The sequence below is a fragment of the Vipera ursinii genome (genome assembly GCF_947247035.1).
Source record: "Vipera ursinii genome assembly, chromosome: 4".
NCBI lineage: Eukaryota > Metazoa > Chordata > Lepidosauria > Squamata > Viperidae > Vipera > Vipera ursinii.
This window is the reverse complement of record NC_139514.1, coordinates 54,565,927-54,587,264: the sequence shown is the minus strand read 5'-3', so window position 1 is coordinate 54,587,264 and position 21,338 is coordinate 54,565,927. Positions and strand designations below refer to the sequence as shown.

The following is a 21,338-nucleotide window of genomic DNA, read 5'->3' as shown; positions in this document are numbered from 1 at the left end:
AGCCTACCTGAACACAGCAATATATTGCTTTACTCAGTTAAAACACATAAGCAAACTTGCGAGCCTGAAGGAATTCTTTTTCACACAATAGACAGTTCCCACTTTCCTTTCAAAGTGATGCTTGGACTTAAACTCTGCTGAGCCACTACGATATCTACAGTGGTGGGAATCATATTCATCTCTTGTCAGCTACTGTTTTATAAAAGAAGTTTCTAGAAATTGCTCTAAGTATTCAGGTTTAGATTTGGCCATTCAGATTCCTAATTGGAAGTTATCTCTGCTCCATTTCCTATCCGTTTCCCTTGGTGTTTTTCCCTCCATTTGTGCATGTTATTTTTGTGTTGGTTCAATTCATTTTATCCTTCCAAGTTTCCATCAAAGAAACAAAGAAGATATAAACATTCAAGGGACATCTACAAATTTGTTTTGCCCCAGTTCTCCAATAAATAATTTTTAAAAGTGCAATCTCTGAAAATCTATAGCACCCCCCAAACTATCTGTTTATATCTTTCTTTTTCTGGGAAAGATAAGCATTAACTCATTTCAAGTTTTCCCCACAATAAAGTTCCAGGAATTAGGCAATGATAACTGCACATAAAAAGATATCTTGAAGCATACCAGATAGTAGGTTCGAACATGTTTACTGTTTTCCTCCAGTGCAAGCAAGAAAGCAATAATAACATGATGTTTATTTTTATTCATTACTGTCATGAGGACCATTGTTTTGCAACCATCTTTTCTGCAGATGCTGTACTGTGTTCCACTAAGCAACTAGTAATGTGGATTGAAATAAATTAGTCTATGTAAGCAAAGTAAATCAGCTTTTATAATCATCATAATTCTCCTCTTCCACCTCCTGTTTCTCCTCTCAAGAAAGGAATGCTATATTATTCTGCATTTTAGCCCTTTTCCCCCACCTTCATTTCTCAGCTCCAGCCAGAATTTTGACATTCAGTGGCACAGTAACAACCCCATGGATGAAGGATATTATTCTCCCTTGTAAAGCTGTTGGAGATCCTGTACCTACTGTTAAATGGATGAAAGAAAGGTAACCAACAACTATGTGTGCAGTGCAAATGAAGTTGTCATGTCATCGGGTGTGTGAAAAAAAGAAAGAGAGGGATTGTTGTTAGGCCAATGCCTGCTTTGAAACTGATTGAGAAGAAATGTGTACCTCATATGAATATGAGCACATCACCTTCCTGCATTTAATTAAACAATGTATTTTCTTTCAAGTTTTGCATGAGCCAGAAAAACAAGATATGGATGCTTTAAGAGTTGCATTAATTTTAATAAACAAGCTGCTAAAAGAAGCAATATCTTTTTTCAAGCCCCACCCCACCCCCATCCCCTGAGTCTGAAAAAAGACAGGTGCAATAGCAAAATAGGCCAGTGCTTACACAAAGTCCAAAGTACTGTACATCTTCTGAGTTATTTTATGATTCCTTGTTATCAGCTTCCAATCATTCTTAATCATACATCCGATTAATACATAATCTGCCTAATCTGGGATTATTTGAACTATTTCTCCCCTCTCTGTGTATTTAATTCAACATATGTAGATATAGATTCTTGTCAAGCAGTTTTAACATTAAGAATACCTATCTTTAATTCACAATCTGTCTATTTTTGCATATATCAAGAGTTTCCCCAAACATATAAAAGAACAAACTCTTTGTTTCTGGGTGTCAGCCAATCTTTTGTTGCCAGGCATTTCACAAAGCTCTTTTACAGATTAGTCCATTAGGCTAGTTTTGTTTCCAGGGCCTTTTTCCCATTTGCTTTTTTCCCATTTATTTATTTATTTATTTATTTATTTATTTATTTATTTATTTATTTTATTAGATTTATATACCGCCCCTCTCCAAGGACTCGGGACAGGGCAAAAAACACTAACAACACACAAGATATAAAAATTAAAACAAGATTAAATCAATAGCCCTAAGTAATAAATACATTCTAAAATTTAAAATTTTTAAAATATAACTCTAAAATCCAATCCCTCAGTCCAGGCCGGCCTGTTCAAACAACCAAGTCTTCAGGTTGCGGTGAAATGAGCGAAGGTCGGGAGCCATCCGAAGCTCAACTGGAAGCTGATTCCACAGGGCAGGCGTGCCCACAGAGAATGCTCTCCCCCTGGGAGCCGCCTGTCGACATTCCCTGACCGACGGCACCCTGGGGAGGCCCTCTCTGTGGGAGCGCACAGGGCGATGGGAAGTTAACGCCGGCAAGAGGTGCTCCCGTAAATAACCCAGACCCATGCCATTTAGGGCTTTATAGGTCATCACCAGCACCTTGAATCTCACTCAGAAGACAACTGGAAGCCAATGCAGCTCGCGGAGCAGAGGTGTTACATGGGAGTATCGGGAGACCCCCATCACAACTCATGCAGCTGCATTCTGCACCAGCTGAAGCCTCCGAGTGGCATTCAAGGGCAGCCCCATGTAGAGAGCATTGCAGTAGTCTATCCGAGAGGTCACGAGCACATGAGTGACTGTGCGTAGGGCGTCCCGGTCCAAATAGGGCCGCAACTGGCGCACCAGGCGAACCTGGGCAAAAGCTCCCCTAGTCACAGCTCCTATATGATCTTCAAAATTGAGCTGTGAATCAAGGAGGACACCCAAGTTGCGAGCCCTATCTACGGGGGGTAACACCTCACCCCCTATAGATAACGATGGAATAGAATGAACAACCCGAGATGCCGATATGCACAGCCACTCGGTCTTGTTGGGATTTAGACGAAGCCTGTTCCTCCCCATCCAGACCCTTACCGCCTCCAGGCAACGGGACATCACGTTGACGGCATCACTGAGTTGATCTGGGGTGGAAATAAAAAGCTGGGTATCATCAGCATACTGATGATACCCCACCCCAAAACCACGAATGATCTCGCCCAGCGGCTTCATATAGATGTTGAACAGGAGAGGCGAGAGGACCGACCCCTGAGGGACTCCACAAATGAGAGGCCTTGAGGCCGACCTCTGTCCCCCTGTCAAAACCGACTGCTAATGACCCAGAAGGTAGGAGGAGAACCACTGTAAAACAGTGCCAACCACTCCCAACCCCCTGAGGCACCGCAGTAAGATACCATGGTCGATGGTATCAAAAGCCGCTGAGAGGTCTAATAAGACTAGGACAGAGGATCAACCCCTGTCCCGAGCCCACCAGAGATCATTCATCAGTGTGACCAATGCCATCTCCGTGCTGTACCCGGGCCTAAAGCCTGATTGGTAGGGGTCCAGATAATCCGTTTCCTCCAGGAACAGAGGAAGCTGCTGAGCCACCACACTCTCAACAACCTTCGCTAAAAAGCGAAGGTTGGAGACCGGACGACAGTTATTTAAAATAGCCAGGTCCAGGGCAGGCTTCTTGAGGAAGGGCCTCACCACCGCCTCCTTCAAGGCGGCGGGGAAGCTGCCCTCTCTCAAAGAAGCAGTTATTACTGCCTGGAGCCAGCCTCGTGTCTCCTCCTGCTCTGCATAAACCAGCCAGGAGGGGCACGGGTCCAGTAAACAAGTGGTGGAACTCAGCCTCCCCATGATCCTGTCCACTTCTTCCAGAGTCACAGGATCAAATTCTTCCCAAATAATATTCCCAAGACCGCTCAATTCCCCATCATCAGACTCTGCCCAGTCGGAGTCCAATCCGGCCCGAATCTGAGCGATTTTATCCGACAGATATTGACTAAATTCCTCGGCACGACCCTGCAGGGGCTCCTCCCTCACCTCCTGGTTCAGGAGGGAGTGAGTCACCCCAAACAGGGCGGCCGGGCGATTATCTGCGGACGCGATGAGGGCAGCGAAGTAATTGGACTTCGCTGCCTCCATCGCTGCGAGATAAGACCTCGTGAAGGTTCTTAGTCGTAATCGATCAGACTCAGACTGGCTGGACCTCCAACAGCTCTCTAGGCTCCGTCTCCGACACTTCATCTCCCGAAGCTCCATGGAAAACCATGGTGCCCACTGGGATCTGCCGCATGGGAACAACACGGTCAAGTACCTCCGTGGCCACCCTTTCCCCGGCTTCCACTAAGGCATCGACCGGGCTGTGAGCGAAGATGGCAGGCACAGATCCAAGCGCCTCCTGGAACCGTTCAGGGTCCATTAGGTGCCTGGGATGGAACCACCTGGTCGGTTCCATAACCCTGCGACAGGGGGGGGCGAAGCGGAAGGCCAGCTGCAGGAGGTGATGATCGGTCCATGAAAGGGGAATAATAAATGGAGATCCCCCTCCCAGATTATCAAGCCACTGTCCAGATAGAAAAATAAGATCGAGTGTGTGACCCCCCCCATGAGTCGGGCCCTGAATTACCTGGGTCAGGTCCATGGCCGTCATGGAGGTCATGAACTCCCGAGCCAACCCCGACGAACCTCCCAGGGATGGCAGGTTAAAGTCCCCCAGAACCATAAGTCTGGGGAACTCAACCGCCAACCCAGAGAGGATGTCGAGGAGCTTGGGCAGGGCTGCTGCTACACAGGTAGGCGAAAGATACACCAGCAACAAGCCCAACTGCGCCCCAGGGCCAAATCTCAGGAGGAGCGACTCACACCCGCCTATCTGAACAATGGTAACCTCCCGTGGACACACGGTCTCCCTTACAACCACCGCAACACCCCCACCCCTTCCCTGAGCCCGAGGCTGGTGAAGCACATGGAAACCTGGTGGGCAAAGTTCAGTCAGAGGGACACCTCCCTCTGGGCCCAACCAGGTCTCAGTAATGCAAGCCAGATCAGCATGCTCCTCCTCAACCAGATCACGGATAAGGGGAGCCTTATTAACTACCGATCTGGCATTAAGGTACACCGGTCTGAGCTCAGTGGCCTGCTCATTCCCACTCCCGGGAATACGGGGTAAGACTGGGGGGTCGGAGCGTGCCACCTCTTGAAGATAGTGGGGGCGTGCTCCCGAGTGTAGATGCGGCCCCCCGTACAACCACCTGTTGCCATTCCCAATCGCCGTGGGGATCTGCAATTAAATAATTAGTCAGATTCTGCTGTATAGTCTTTCCATCTATAAACTGACACCATGTTGAGGGTAGTCTGTATCACATATAAATTCAGAAAGGGTATAAGAAAAATTATAAAGATATTTTTCCCCTCCAAATCAGATTCCTTTTGTTCCCATGTGTGATAACCAATGCATTTAATCGAGATTAAAACATAGTGGATCAACAGTATACCAATATAAACGAAGTAACAAATATTTCTCTAAAGTCAATGCTATTTTTTTCTTTTCTCTCCCCCCAACTAATGTTTATCTAAGGTGCTGTAATGTAAACCTCAACCAGCAGGTGGCACTAGGATGGTTTCTTTAGTTTCCTCTGATCTCTGCAATACCAGATTCTCTCAAACTATTGTATTTCAGTACTATAGTGATTTCAGCCAGGACACATAAGGACACTTACTTGTGATTTATTCAATTGCAGCGTAATACCTCTGCAACAAGGCTTAGCCAACCAAGTAATCAGCCAGAATGCTAGCTAGCTGGTTGTTAAATTATTCTTCTGAGGAAGAGGCTTGGCAGGCTTACTTGGAACAGGCATTTACGATCTCCAATAATAAACCTGACTGGTTACATCTCCATGCTCACACTGCTTCTCCTCCCTGATAGCTGCCTTGTCTACAGGCCTGGCTTTGGTTGGCAAGTCTGCTCTAGTGACTTCAGCTGGTTCCAAACAGACAGCAACTAGACTCAGCAACTCCGCTCTTCAACGTTCTCTATAAAAGTGATTTCCTGCGCTAATCTGATTTTCCAGGGGGACCTGTACTCCCTTTTATTTATTTTATTTATTTCCTTTATCTGCATGGGAAAATACCTTGTCTATTGAATAGTCCAAAAAGGCTCAGGGAGGCGACATAGCCTTAACCAGCCAGGATAGGTAGAAATCTGATTAGGGAGTAGCAGAATTGATGTTGCAAAGTACTCTGTTCGTTCCCTTGAGACTCACCGCCTCCAAATGAGCCTACCTCATAAGATGACTCTTCCATTGGCATTGTCCAGCTCAAGTCTAGCAGCTCTCAAAATAATGTGGCTTTTCCTGCCAAATGCTCTGAAAATGCTTCTTCACCCAGCCTTTTCAGAAACTTTTCCTAAATGGGAAAAAAGATGCCTTTAAAAAGGACCACCGGGTGACATTCAGCAGATGCAAAATACTTCTTTTTTTGCCAGTTGAATCTATAAGTTCAAATGTGATTTTGTGCTAGTGTCTGGTAAGATTTAAGACAGGTTTTCTTTCACGTGCACTCCAGAGGGGGTCTCCTCTGCATCTTTTTTGAGCTTCTCAGTGAACTAAGGAGCTGCAATGGATGTAGAATTAGGGAGTGGTGCTTTGTTGCAGTCTGATCCAGTTTGCCACCCACTCCTTTATTCCAATGGTTAACCACAATCTCAGCCAAACTGTCCATGAGAATCTTCAGAGACTTCCCAAGAGCCCCTTCAAAACCATAGGATCTATCAGATTTCTTGAGTGGGCCAATATAATATGTTCTTCCCACTGTGAAGGGAGATTGCACCACAAAACTCCACAGCAGTCAGAGAGTGATCTGGTCCATGATCATGCCCTCCACTTTCAAATCACATTACATTTCCCCTGAAACAAAAGTCTCTCATGTGTGACTTCTCCTGTGTTGGGCTCTCAGTAAGTAGGTCATGTCCATTATTGTCAAGGCAGCCATTAACTTCTGGATCACTCCAGACTCCTCACTAAGGGAAGGCAGGTTGAAATCCCCTAATGCTACTAGCCAAGAGACCTCTACCACCCTCCCTGGAATCAGGTCAAACAAACCTGGCAGGGATCCCACTCTGCAGCGGGGGTGAGTGGGAGTTACATAAGTTGCAAGTTGGCCCAAGCAGGATCTGGTATCTGGTTCTCTTTGGTGAATGTCTCTTGATGCCAGCAAAGACTCGTGGATGACAGTACTACCCCTCCTCCCCTGGCAGCCCCGTTCCACAGACCAAGGCTGATGCCCAATCCAAAACATGTGTAGGTAGTTTTCCATGAGAGGAATTTCCTCTTTCTGGTTTCAAAAAAGCATGCCAGTCTGCTCTATTGTCATTAAAAACTTCATTGTAGCAATTGAAGGCCCTCGATTTCAAGGATCTAGAGTCATGTCTCCTGGAGTGAGAATTAAGAGCTGGGAGGGAGGAATTAGTTAAGTTACCACCTTTTCTGAATATGGTCTTTGACCATCCCAAGTAAAATCCCATTCCACCATAACTCTCCCTCCACATATTATCAGCAAGTAATTCCTTGTCATCAAGCACGGTCACATTCAACCAAATGACCTTGCATCAAATGAGCCCCTCAGAATTCAACTCAACAAACTACCATCTCTACTACATATCTGGTCTGCTTCCTTTCCATCTTCCTGCCTTCTTGTCACCTGAGACAAGAGACCCACTCAAAACTGGGAAACTGGAGCCTAACTCCAACTCTTGGGAATTAGCCCCCATCCAACTCCAGACCCGATAACCTCTTCAAACTCTCTGGTGGGGGAGTAGTAGTTCATGTTCCCCTATTGCTACTTGTGCTTCTGACCTTCTTATATCCTCATGTTACTTCCTGAGGCTGGGTGATGAGAGGGTAGAATTGTTCCAAGCATCCATTTATTTCTTAGCCTGTGGCAAAAATTGTAATAAATTAACCATTGCATTATCCTTCAATATGCAAATGAAACCCATCACACTGATGAATTTCAGATTGTTCTGCAATAACCAAACATACCAATCTCTATCAGTAGAGGCTTCCTTTGGGGGTTTCGGTTTCTGTCCTTTTTATATGTATCTATAGCTTTGTACCATTGAACCTGAATAATCTCGCTATTGAGCTGAGAGATTTTCTTTCCAGGCATTTCCCTCTCCCCTTCTGTATTTTTAAAATTAACCCCAGATCTAAGTTATATTGGTTGTAACTTCTTTAATGTATGATTTTTGCTTCCTGTGAGGCAGTAACGGGACACCCAGTCTAGTGCTGATTGATGGGCGAAGAAGCATCTTTAGCAATGGCAGCTTTGTTATCCATACTGTGAAAGCAGAAGATTCAGGATATTACAGTTGTGTGGCTACTAATAACTGGGGATCAGATGAAATCATTTTGAATTTGCAAGTTCAAGGTAAGTTAAAAATGTTTCTTTCACTGCAACTATTAAGGATTTATTATTATTATTATTATTATTATTATTATCAGGATAATAGAACATTTCACGATGTAATACGGAAAGTCTAGTGTGTCCCTAGAAAGCAACTAGGAGAATAATATCAGCTATCTAAAGGACTATACGGTGGATATGTTCTTTGGTTAAGAGAATTAGACTCAGCACGTATAAATTACATGGAAGCAGATTTATTCTGAGCATTACAGGAAACTTTCAAACTGTAAGGATTGATTAAATTGCTGTGTTCACACAACACACTTATCCATGTCTGGTTTAATCATGAATAAACTCCATTTTCTAGGTCAACACAGTAGAGTGCTTTATATTAAAAAGCACGTTATGTTAGCTCTCAGTAGTGACTTACTGACATGGAAATTATTCTTTAGTGACATACAAGTGATGGGAGACAGTAGTGCCTTGTTCTGACTCACGAGCCCATCAATAGATCTGCTTGTGAGTGAGGTTGGGAATTGCAGTCCAGCCATATATAAAAAGGGGAACACATCTGATCTGAAGGAATAGTTGAAAAAATATTTTCTCTGCCTCTTGGAAGATGACTATGCAGAGACTGTAGTGGTGGAAAAGTCAAGAGCAAAATTATGATTAAGAACGCCAGCTAAAATTATATAATATTTAAATAGTCAAGGAAAACGAATGTTCCTGCTATGTGTTAATTGAAGATGTCATATTAGCAGACACATTGACAGATAACGATTTGCATATTTTTCCACCTCAGTTCTGTGAGAAATGTATTTAGAATCAAATGATTACTCAAACTATTCTTAATTTCTCCTTTTAACTATGTCTTATTCAGTTCCACCTGACCAACCTAGACTTACTGTATCCAAAACCACTTCTTCCTCTATCACTCTTTCTTGGATACCTGGAGACAATGGAGGCAGCTCTATTCGAGGTAACATTCAATAGTTCCATTTCAATGCCAGGATGTTTCTTTTTAAAGTAGTGCCTTACATGTTGCCATTTCGTTCCAGCAGAAGGTTATGTTAGTTTTACTCAGGGGCTTTTTTTTTGTCATAGTACGCCCAGAAAGGAGTTCTGGCACTTTTTTTGGATGGAACCTTGTAGGGTAGGCAAGGCTTGTGTGAGTTCCGGCAGCTTTTTTTTTTTTTACAAAAAAGCACTGCTTATCAAAAAGTTCAGTTATCTTAATAAGGCTACTTACTTGACAGTAAGGATTTGAATAATAGTGTCCCATATGAATCAGAGATGCCAATTATTTAGTTAACAGAACATTGTATGATATGCCCCAGAATGATTATAGAAAAATCTCTGGTGTTCCTGATTTAGAATTTATTGAGCAAGATTATATTTAATTTGGGATATTGTTCATTACTGAATTCTCTTAACAGCTCTGAATAGAATAAAAGCATTAAAATTGTTAAAAGAAAAATAAAAGCAAGTAAAATAATTAATATTTAAATGTCACAAGTAATCAACACAAGCCCGTTCAAAGTGATGTGTTTGAAGGATGCTCAACACTGCAAGGAGAGCAGTTGAAAAAACTAAAACAGCTTACAGTATAGAAAACAAACTTGAATGAGCACCAGATCAGTTCATAAGAATTGTAAGTGAGCTTCCTCAGATGATCTCAGTAAATACTGGAAGTTCATATAGAAAGGTAAATATACTCACAGAGCCTAAACTTAAGACAGGGTTTTAAATTAATTACTAGTGCTTCATATTTTGCATCAAACTGAATTGTCAGACAGAGCAGTATCAGTGTAAGTGTTTCTGGAGTAAACCCAAAGGTCCAGAGTGCATTGCTATGTTTGAATTGAAGGTTGCCAGCATGTAATCTATCATTTTATCATCTTGTTCCAGAAAGGGATGCAATTGGCATATAATCTGAAGGTAATAAAAAGTGTTCCTGATTGGAAAACCAGAACAAGATTCTGCTCTGCAAGCTGTAACTTCTTCTGGGAGACTGTAATCCCATTTAAAACTGGCAACCCACAACATTCTAGAAATGTAGCCCCGTCTCCAACTTTAAAAAAAAATAATAATCCAAGAAGATGCAGAAGAATGTCAGAGTTCTTCTTAGTTCTCCGATGTATAAAATACTCCATGATTTATATAATTAATCAGAGTGTTGTGCAGTATGGGACTATGTTTTGTTTTTGTTTTAATCTTTGATAGGTTATATACTGCAATATTCTGAGGACAATAGTGAACAATGGGGCAGTTTTCCCATTAGCCCTAGTGAACGTTCCTATCGATTGGAAACGCTGAAGTGTGGCACATGGTACAAGTTTACTCTGACAGCACAGAATGGAGTGGGACCAGGCCGTATCAGTGAGATCATAGAGGCCAAAACACTTGGGAAAGGTATTTGAAATTATATCCTGTCTTTATTCTAAGTTACGTATTTGAGTTCCCATTTGCAAAATAGTTTTAAAAGTTGGACCTGGCAATTATTTGCGAAAAAATATGAATGAAACAAATTTCTTGAGCAATCTCTACTGCAGTAGTTGGAAGTTTTCTTCCTTTTTGAAGATTCCTCTTTTGTTTTCTAATCTGACAAAGATATTGGAGTCCATATGTGGACTTGCACACTGAATGTAGTATTAGACGTCTCAAGGGGAACACATGCTCCTTAAATTTCAACAGATTACAGTCATTTAGTTCTGAAAACCTTTGAAATTGCATTCCAAATCACCATTATCCCCTACCAAATGTATATCCTTTCCCCCAAAATATCACACACAAAGAACCTAAAAAACTATAGCTATGAATAGCAGATGAGAAAGAGGGAAATGAAGGGGGGGGGGAAATCTTACACAAGAGTAAAACAAACAGAAATAAAATCCATTCCATCTTGTAAATTAAAGAGATTCCCATCCAAGAGACTTGAAGTCACTATGTCTTCTATCTATCTATTATAACTTTTAAAATTTAAATATATATTTTCTTGTAGAGCCACAGTTTTCAAAAGAACAAGAACTCTTTGCCAGTATTAACACCACTCGAGTAAGATTGAACCTTATTGGCTGGAATGATGGTGGTTGTCCAATCACCTCCTTTATTCTGGAATACAGGCCATTTGGGACAACAGTGTGGACTACTGCACAGCGAACATCACTTACCAAATCATATATAGTATATGATCTTCAGGAGGCAACCTGGTATGAGCTGCAGATGAGAGTCTGTAACAGTGCTGGCTGTGCTGAAAAACAGGCCAAATTTGCAACACTCAACTATGATGGGAGTAAGTACATTCATTTCACTGTTGTTTAATCAAGGATATTCACAAATAATTTCATTTCATATAATGTAACCTAAGTGCCATTCCTTTTATTGTTTTGCAATATGGCCCTTGAGTGCAGTGGAAAAAAACACAACAATAACGAGGTTTGCAGGCTGAAATTCCACCTTATACCTTATCTTACGGAAACATTTTTACATGGAGCTGCTAAATTTATATCAGAATTTTCAGGGAGCTTATTAAGCAGCACAGTTCATCTCTGTGATGGATGCTTCAGGAAACAAGTGGGATGCCCTCCTTTAGGATCTCCAACAAATTTTTAATGGTTCTTCTATGTTCTTGCTCTAATGAAACATACTCTTCACCCTTAAAGCACCCAAAACATTAATTCTGGCACAAATGTTTGAAAATATTAGGATTTCTTTCATGGCTTGCTTTTGAATTTGAAGAATAAACAGTTATGTAGAGAGTAAGAGTGAGTGGCTACAGACTTGTACTTGAAACTTTCCACTTCACTTTTCTTTGCCTTTCTTCTCTTTAGTTTCCCTTCTTCTCCCCACTGTTTGAAAATGAACCCTATAGTGAAAACATTTAGGCTTGGCTTAGCTTGTCCATGATTTTTTATTGTACAGTATGTTTTACTTTTTACTAGATAGAAGGATTTATTTATATACCCTTGTTGAATTGAATCAGAAATATTTTTGACTCCACACTATTAATCCATACCTGACTTTGGGAACAAGAGATACCGGGGTCTGACTTTGAATAAATCTTGAAAAGTGCTAATTCTTAATAGACACATATCTTCACTTTTAAAAGAAAAGGGGCCATATTGCTCTTCAAAGTAACTTATAGTTGGCATTTCACTTAGAACATTGAGGAAAAGCACCTTTTTGAAGATCTGCGTGACCCTACCATTTTCTGCACTGCCTGACTAGAGGGCTTCAAAACATAAGATGTGAATTCAGTATGAAACATTTTGTGTGTAAAGAATGTGTTGTCCAAAGAGCTGCAGCCTTTATGAAGCAGGCCATTTATCTACCTCAGTGGTTCCTAACCTTCTCTTTCATGTAGATCATAACATTGTCACTGACATTTTTTGAAGATCACCACATAAGTCACAGGGAACAATATGGCTTATTACTCCTATACAGCACCAGTTAATCTGTGGTGTCTGATTTAAACATTTTATTCTTCTTAAAGAATGAAAAGGACAGATCTTCAATAAGATTTGTTCATTTCGATATGACAATTTGGGAGCAAAGATGCCAAAACTTTGCAAGATTTAGTAATTTCTTGGGATTTGGGTCATGTTTAAAAATAAGTTTTATTTTTATTTTGTTACTTAACAAATATCATTTATGGTACCCCTTACAAATAGTTTGTCCAAAATCACGTTAGGAACCATTGCTTGAGAATAATCCTAAAAAAAACACACCCTTCTCATCTAAGTTCCCTTACACATTTACAGATAGTTTATAGTTGAATTTGTATTGGTGCTGATCTATTCCTGTCCAGTGAAAACTATCATTTATATGTGCATATAAATTTTAAGAATTTAAGATATATCATTTCCTTAAAATAGCCCTAAAAATAAAAAAAGCCATCCTCATGTGTGGCTACAAATTTCAGGACAAGTATAAAAGGTCGTGGTCCAAAATAGCTAATTAGAACATCCATGGTTACATGAGTGAGCTTAAATCTACTGCTAGCTTTTGTGTAGATTCAAAAAACCATGTAAATAAGCTTTCAGCAATGTATAATAATCAGTGCTGTTGGATGATCCATGCTAAGCATAAATTTGCTAACTAGTGATTTAAATTTTAGAAAAGTAGCAAAGTGCCAGCCACATTCCCAAAAGGGCTTTACTGTACATCAATTATCATAGGAAGTCATTCGATTTTTTTAAAAAAAATCAGAGCAAAACTTTAAAATATCGTCAGTGCATGCGCAGATTTATTGCGCTGAGGTAACCCAGGAGTAAATTTGTATTTAATTATGGTTTACATTACACTATCTACAAATATACACTAGAAATAAAATACATACACCTGGTGAAACAGCAACTCCAATACACAGCAATTACAGCAGTCAAAGGGATGAGAAAAAGAAAACTCCAGTAAAAAAATCCCCTTCTAATACTCAGCCTCTTAAAAGCATAGACATAGACCCTGCTGAGTCATTCCTAATATTGCATCATCCTATCATTGCATCATCCTTATTACATTACATCTTTACATAAGCTGTTTAGCTGTTAAATTATTATTCTGACAAAGCTTTTAGCAATGTAGTACATTTTCAAGCAACGTAAATGTGTATTAGGCCTAAAATCCACAATCTTCAAACTATATAATCTGAATCAGGCCATTGATATTTCTGTGCCAATTGCAGAATGGGGAATGTATATATTCCTTGAAATTATCCAATCCTCATTTTCTGCCTAGAATTTCTGGTTTAGGAATAATTTGTGAACTGAAGTAGCACTGGACAGAAAATTTTGGCATCTCCACTTCTGTGCACATGCCAACACATATGTGTGCTTAAAAAAAGGAGAGGAATCCTTTAGCCTAATAAAAAAAATAGATCATAAACTATAATTATTGATATTTGGATGTTTTAACAGTATAGAGAATGCGTTAGCAGGTTTTCTAAATAAACTAAATAATTAAGTATACAGGCAAATCTTAATTGATCTATTTTGTTTCCTGCAACCTTCCTTCAATTCACTAGTAAAAGATTGACTCCACTCTCCACTCTTGAGGGCTGAACAAAATATAGTGAACCATTCATTTATCATTTATCCAAATGGCAAAGGTGCAGAACATATTCAAAAGAGTTCTTTTTTTACTATAGTAATGCATACTGACCAAGCCTTAAGTTAGTGAGGGTACAGATTTTGGGAAAAGAGAAGAGCAAGCTTCAGAATTGCTTGTTGTTAAAAAGAAAAGTTCAGATTTGGTTCACAGGGCATACATGTCAGCTCTTTCGACTACTGGCCCGTCCCTTCCTGCCTGTGCACCTTAAAATTTATTAAACAATAAAAGGGAAATAAGATAAAACAATCAGAAATGCTTGAAAAAGAAAATGACTACATTACTGTGAGAGCACGCCAAATGGTTCCCTTCAGAATCAGTAAGTCTGGAAACCTCCTTTACAGTAGTAGTCACTGAACTCTCCATTATATTTGACATTGTTAAGATTATTTTGAATAAAATAGCAGTAATGGAAAGCTGCAAGAATCAGAATCAGAATCTAGTAATAACATTAAGACTTACTGCCTTTGAAAATAAAAATAATGGATGGTTCTTTTGCCTGGAATAGTATCCAATTATTCCCTAAAAGGCAAGAAGAGATGTGGGTTGATAGAGGTTATCCTGAGGGTAGGATAGATGTCATGGATCAAATAAAATGATTGCCCGTCTGGTAAATCGGTGTTTTGCGACTAGCGTATTGACCATGCCAGCCATTTGTTGAGCAAGCAGGCTTCTCAATAGTTTCCGTGTGACTTGCCTATGGCATGGTCCTGAAATGTCAAATCACACTCCACATAATTGTCTGCCTACCTTCCAGTACACTCAGTAATTGTGACTTTTGTGTATACAAAAACTCTTTTTTAAAAAAAAAAATTTAAAATTCCATTGGCTGTGCAAATTTCAAACACCTTAATAGGTTTTCATTGTAGAGGATCAGACTATTAAGGTTTTGCAAACCTTCCGAGTTTACTCTCCTTTCTTTACCAAGTTCCTCCAGCTTGACAAACCCATGATGAAACAATGTCAACAAAACTCACTCCCCCCCCCTAGAACTGTGATTCATAGTAGGAGTTAGTAATCCTTGCCTCATGTAAGAGGTAAATATCATAACTCCTATAGCTTGTAAGCCGCCCTGAGTCTTCAGAGAAGGGCGGGATATAAATGGAATTAAAATAAAAATAAATAAAAATAATATTTTTCTGGCCGGAATTTAATTCTTACGATTAAAGGGCATGCCGTGTTTTGTTCCCTACAATTTCTATAAGGAAGCTTGCAGTTTTATGAAGAAAATCAGCATTTTTCATGACAATAAATATGGCCTGATTTGTCTCTTCTTTCAAATGCAAGCAATTGGTAGCACTTTGCATCAAAATAATGCAAGGCTAAAATGATGAAGCTTTCCTAATAAGTTGAACCTCTTAGGAACATACAGGTCAGCTTCTGTGCACCGTAGTCACTTAAAAATCAACCTTTTCTCTTCGTTGATAGGCATCTAATGTCATGACACTGTTTCCAGGTACAATCCCTCCACTCATTAAATCAGTTGTCCAAAGTGAGGAAGGTCTGGCAACCAATGAAGGGCTAAAGATGCTGGTGACTATTTCCTGTATCTTGGTTGGGGTCTTGCTGCTTTTTGTGCTTCTGCTGGTTGTAAGAAGGAGACGGAGGGAACAGAGACTGAAAAGACTCAGAGGTAAGAATCAACATCAAATATTGCCTTACATGCATTGTAGTTTCTATAGAAAAATGTGCAGATTTACACAGAATAAATTGTCATTAAGCTGGTTTTCATATTACAGAAATAGCAAAAGTGCTGTTTTCCATATCCAGTAGGCGGGAGTTTGGTATATTGGTTAAGGTGCTGGCTTAGAAAGTAGAAGACTATGAAATCTAGACCTCCCTTAATCATGAAAACCAGCTCTGGGGACTTTGGACCACTCTTTCTTAGACTAATCCATCTCACAGGGTTGTTGTTTGGAAAATAGGTGACAGAGTATTAGGTATGTTCACTGCAGTAACAACAATAGACAATAATACAACTCTAACATTAATAAAAAGAACATATTTTAAAGAATTTAGAGATTTATCTTGGCATGTAACATGATAAATATGTAACATACCAATTCTATCAGAGAGTTATAGAATAAAAAGAAGTTGATCAGCAACCACACATTCTTGTAGTACAGGTAATCCTTGACTTATGACCACAGTTGGGACTGGACCTTTCATCACTAAGGTATGTGATCATTAAGTGAATCATACCTGATTTTACAATTTCTTTTGTAAAGCAAAAGAAAGCAGATCCCTAATGATTGGGACCTCTGGGAAGGTCGCAAATGATGTTCAACATGACCCTGGGATGCTGCAGCTGTCATAAATACAGGCTGGTTGCTAAGCACCCAAATCACATGACTGCAGGGATTCTGCAATTGGTCATAAGTGCAAGTAAGGTCATAAATCACTTTTCAGTGCCATCATAATTTCAAAGAATCATTAAATGAATGATTGTAAGTTGAGGACCATATATATAAAAAGGGTCCTATATATCCAGATTATGCCATTGATTCTTATGACATTACTTTAAAATGTCACGATCACTTTGCTATTTCAGATTATTTTAATAGTAGTTATGCAGGTAAATTTTTCTGTTCTTGTAACTTTGTAGATGAAAAGATTGCAAATTGAGTGTATATGAATGAGGTGAAGTTCATTTTCTATATGTTGCTGCTAGCAAATATTTAGAGATGACTAAGATTTATTTTGGTGTGTTTGTTTTTCATGTATAAGTTAGCTTGGCTACTGATGATTTGGTTTTAGCTCTGTCTTTCTTCCTCTTAGTTTTTACAGCAAACACTACCTGAGGTACAAAAGGATTGATTGCCAGAACAACAAGAGAATTATAGTGTTGATTGGGGAAGGGGACAGAGTAGATGATTTAACCGAGGTTCCAACTGCTGCAAAAACAGTATTTTCCTTGTCTCCAAAGGGTGTTCATCCAAACAGCTACTTTAAAATGAACTGTGCATGTTGCTGAATATGGCAGAACTCAAGTGAAAACTGCAGGAGTTCTGTTAATTTCCCAAGAGAATGTATCTCAGAAAAAATCAAAATAATAGCTGGCAAGATCCTAATAAGTAAAAGCGAAGACAGCAGCTGGATCTCATAATTTTGTCTTTCCAACTACAGCAGTATCTCCTTTACATAATACAAGAAGTTTATTGTATAGTTAAATTTAATATTCCAACATGTCTAAATTCTTGATTGTGCTGCTTCTTTGTGGACATTGTTACTGGAGTTGATAATAACCTTATATTCTGTGTTCTAAATATGTCACATCCAGTAAAATTTTAGATTATTCATATCTTAGATGTTGGATAAAAAAAGGTTAACAAAAAAGAAGTAACAACTGTTCCATGTATCCTCTGGATACTGACTTTATCTCTATATAGGTAAATATTAATTAGGGAGCAAGCTTTTGAATTGATCATAGGTCATTATGCTAATTATAAGGTAATTTGTTTGCTTTTGCCTTAGGATGATGGGTGAAACCTATCCATTATGGTTTAGCATTATATGGAACCAAGATCACTTGCATTCATGTATACTTCAGAGGAAGAGGAAGAAGACATGAACCTAAGAGACTGCCAGCCTATTTTGGGAGAACAATCTGTCTCTGAGCCAGCAGAGAGAAATCACACTGCTAATCAATAGGATCCTGCAAAATTGGCTAACCTGTCTGATAGTGATGAATTAGCAAACCTTGATTAACTATCAAATCTTAAAACCATTAAGATCTAGCAAAAATAAAATAATCCCTGCTAATTAAAGTTCCTAGAACAAGGGTTGAGTTTGACCTTAGTACCAACTCTTTGCCATGGACTGCCATATTGTTCCTTTTGAATTCAGATTTATTCTGAATCTGGACTGGGTTATCTTGTAACTGTGTTAAATCCTTTCACTCCTTAATCTGCTTCTATGATTTACTGTGCCTTAGATCTTGGAACATCTTTCTTCATATTTTTTCCTTACTCCTTGGTTTCTATAATATGGCTTCTGATATAACACTATCTTGATCAATATAGGCCATGAGAAAGTTTATTTTTAAAATATATGAGGTGAAAGTGCCTTCTGCTCTCTCATGTACTGTTTTAGGTTAACAAATCTCCTCCTCTGTTTCCTGTCCCAAAATTGCAATTCTTAATTACAAACTCACTTAAATTCCTTATTTTTTTTAATTAAACGGTCATCAGCCTTAACAATATGTATTGTTCCTGTGAATTATATTAGACTCACATAGGTTGTTGGCAAAAAATCTGTTTTTTTTGCCACTATAGATTAATAAGACACTTCTGCCATATATTTGTTGTACTGTACTGCACATGAACATAATAAATAACATTATGACTCTACAAATATTTTTGCTCATAATTAAAAGTGTAATTTCTTAATTATTAAAATGACATTAACAATTAATTGTAATAAATAGCTTTCAGAATAATATGTTATAAAATTAAAGTCTATCAAAATAAACTTCTTGAATAATGTAAAATTGATACAAATTTCTTACCTTCTATTGCAGTCATAGTAGATAGTCTAAAAGTTGACATAAATAATTAAACTTCTTGTTAATAGGTAAACATGAATTCATAATATCAGCCTTCAATATGATTACATATTTAAGTAATAAGTTAAATCCTGCTTTTTGTTGGTATCCATGTATGTTTTTTGTGTGTGTCTACATATACTCACCCAGACATATACATATATATAGGACACACATATATCATGTATATATGCATACACATATGTATACATAATTACATTATATATATATATATATATATATATATATATATATATATATATATATATATATATATATATGAAATATGCATACTGTATGTGTGTGTATGTATGTACACACACACATACAGTATGCATATTTCATATATATATATATATATATATATATATATATATATATATATATATATATATATATATATATATACAAACACACATAAACCAATAATAGGAAAGTTTGTAATGACATCAGAGTGTAGCTGTACCATTTCATTTAAAATGATGCTTGTCTCTATATGCAGTAGATGCCAAAGCTATGTCCATTGAAGTGAGTAAGCCAATCAAGGCAGGCTGGCCCCACCCATATTTATGTACCTATACCCATAGTTATGTGGTGTCCAATTTCACCAGATCCAATCTTTTTTACCTCCCTATTCGTAGCAATTCAGTCTTAGAAGGATTAAATATACAGGCTGCTCTCCCACATCCACATTCAGCCAAGATAAAAGCCTCTGTCTAGTAACTGTATTAGTTTGTTTGGGGATTATTATGCAAGTATAAGTACTAATTAGCTGTTTACATAATGCTACTATCTCTCCTGCTTTTTTTCCCTTTCAGATGCAAAAAGTTTGGCTGAAATGCTTATGAGGTAAGAATAGTGAAATATGCAGAATTCAGTCATTAATTTAAAAAGTGGGATCCATGAGTCGAGGCCTTGGACTAGTTCAAAATGTGTATGCCCCATTGGGAATATCCTATTTATACATTTTAGAATAAGGAAAGAAACTTCTAATCATAATCCTCAGCGAGGATGTCTTTTCTGCACTTAGGGTACTAGTGAGTGAGCAAGGCTAATAGAGCCAAGGTTAAATGCAATCTGAATAAAAATTGAATGTGATTTAATATAATTCAATGTAAAATTAATCATATTTATTTGATTTGGTTAAATACAGATAATTTGATTATTCCTAAAAAAAATTAATACTTTTCAACCACATTGAAATTTCATTGAAACACTTAGGAGGACAGTGATAGGAAAAAGCAAGGATTGTAGGCAACTTGCCATTGACTTGAACATTGACACTTGAGTACATCACTTACTGTAGCAACAGCAATTCCAGCAGTTCCAGTTGCCATCATAAGCAGTTGTTAAGTGAAGACCGTACATGACTGTAACTTCAACCTTCATCATAACTTTGATCAGTCACTGAACAAACGGTCCTAAGATGAGTATTACCTGTGTGTGAAAATGGAAGTTAGAAATTAATTCTAATTTTTTGACAAATTCTGTCAAAAGGTAAACCCTTGCAATATTCTCAAAAGTTCTCTACAATTCTGTGAAACCCACCCATTTTGTGTTCCTGCTAATTATTTTATAGATAAATATAATTCTATTGAGAACCAGTTTTCGAGCCTGTAAATTCAAAGACTCTGGGTCCATTCTGGAGCCTTCCACTTGCTACTGTGAACAAAGCATTCAGTTATAACAATAGCAACAACCTCTCGACTCCCACTATCAGAGCAACTCTTGCCCAATAGAGGTTATCAGGACCATTTCCAACTTAGTCCTAAATTATTTATCCACCAAGCTGAAGCTGAGAATTATGCTTACCGCTTATCGTTCCTAAAATACAGTAAGACTACAGTATCATAATATCACTGTGGGTTAATGAGAGAAAAGTAAGTCTGCCTGAAAAGCAGATAGTAGAGGGGAAATAACTATTTAAAGGTTATATTTTTTAAACATGAAATAATGTAAAGCTTTTCAAATCATATCCTCTTTTTTTGTCCTAACCATTTTGTCTCCTGCTTTAAATTAATACATTTTGCATGTTTATTTTTTATTTTTAAAAAAAGTATATGGAGAGACTTTGTTTAAACATCGCAGAATAAGAGTTTTGGGGAACTTTAATTCATTTCAAATAATAGCACTTTATTGCATTTTGTTTTTAAAGTATATATCCCCTTTTAGTTAAATTTGCTCGTACTTTCTTGAATACTTAGCAAGAACACAAGGACATCGGATACACTTAACAAGCAGCAACAGACATTGAGGATGCATATAGATATTCCCAGAGCTCAGCTTCTCATTGAAGAGAGAGATACAATGGAAACCATTGGTAAGCTGTCAATAGCCTCATTAGCTTGATTTATATTACATAGGACCTATACCTTTGTGTATTATTTAAATGTAATTTGCCACAAGTTGGGAAAAATTGCCACAATTAATGTGTTCTGCTTTTGATTGTTGTTGAGCAGTAAAGAGTGGCATTAAATTTTTCATGTACAATTCTATTTATGCTTACTCAGAAATATGTTCTATGTTCAGTGCAGGCAATAATAGTACAACTTAAAGCAATTTAGGATTAAGGATAATTCAGGGAAAAATGTTCACATTTGTGCAAC

At 38.4% G+C, this 21,338-nt stretch overlaps 1 protein-coding gene across 1 annotated transcript in view; it reads left to right on the top strand.

Moving 5' to 3' along the window:
* Positions 1 to 21,338, top strand: part of DSCAM (DS cell adhesion molecule) — a gene marked incomplete at both ends in the record, with an annotated part of 366,722 nt that overhangs the window by 290,295 nt on the left and 55,089 nt on the right. The window contains 8 exons of the mRNA XM_083361425.1: positions 931 to 1,048; positions 7,948 to 8,111; positions 8,968 to 9,066; positions 10,311 to 10,499; positions 11,089 to 11,379; positions 15,646 to 15,822; positions 19,551 to 19,581; positions 20,937 to 21,052. Of these exons, the coding sequence (XP_083217551.1) occupies positions 931 to 1,048; positions 7,948 to 8,111; positions 8,968 to 9,066; positions 10,311 to 10,499; positions 11,089 to 11,379; positions 15,646 to 15,822; positions 19,551 to 19,581; positions 20,937 to 21,052 (1,185 nt within the window). The remainder of the gene's footprint in view (positions 1 to 930; positions 1,049 to 7,947; positions 8,112 to 8,967; positions 9,067 to 10,310; positions 10,500 to 11,088; positions 11,380 to 15,645; positions 15,823 to 19,550; positions 19,582 to 20,936; positions 21,053 to 21,338) is intronic.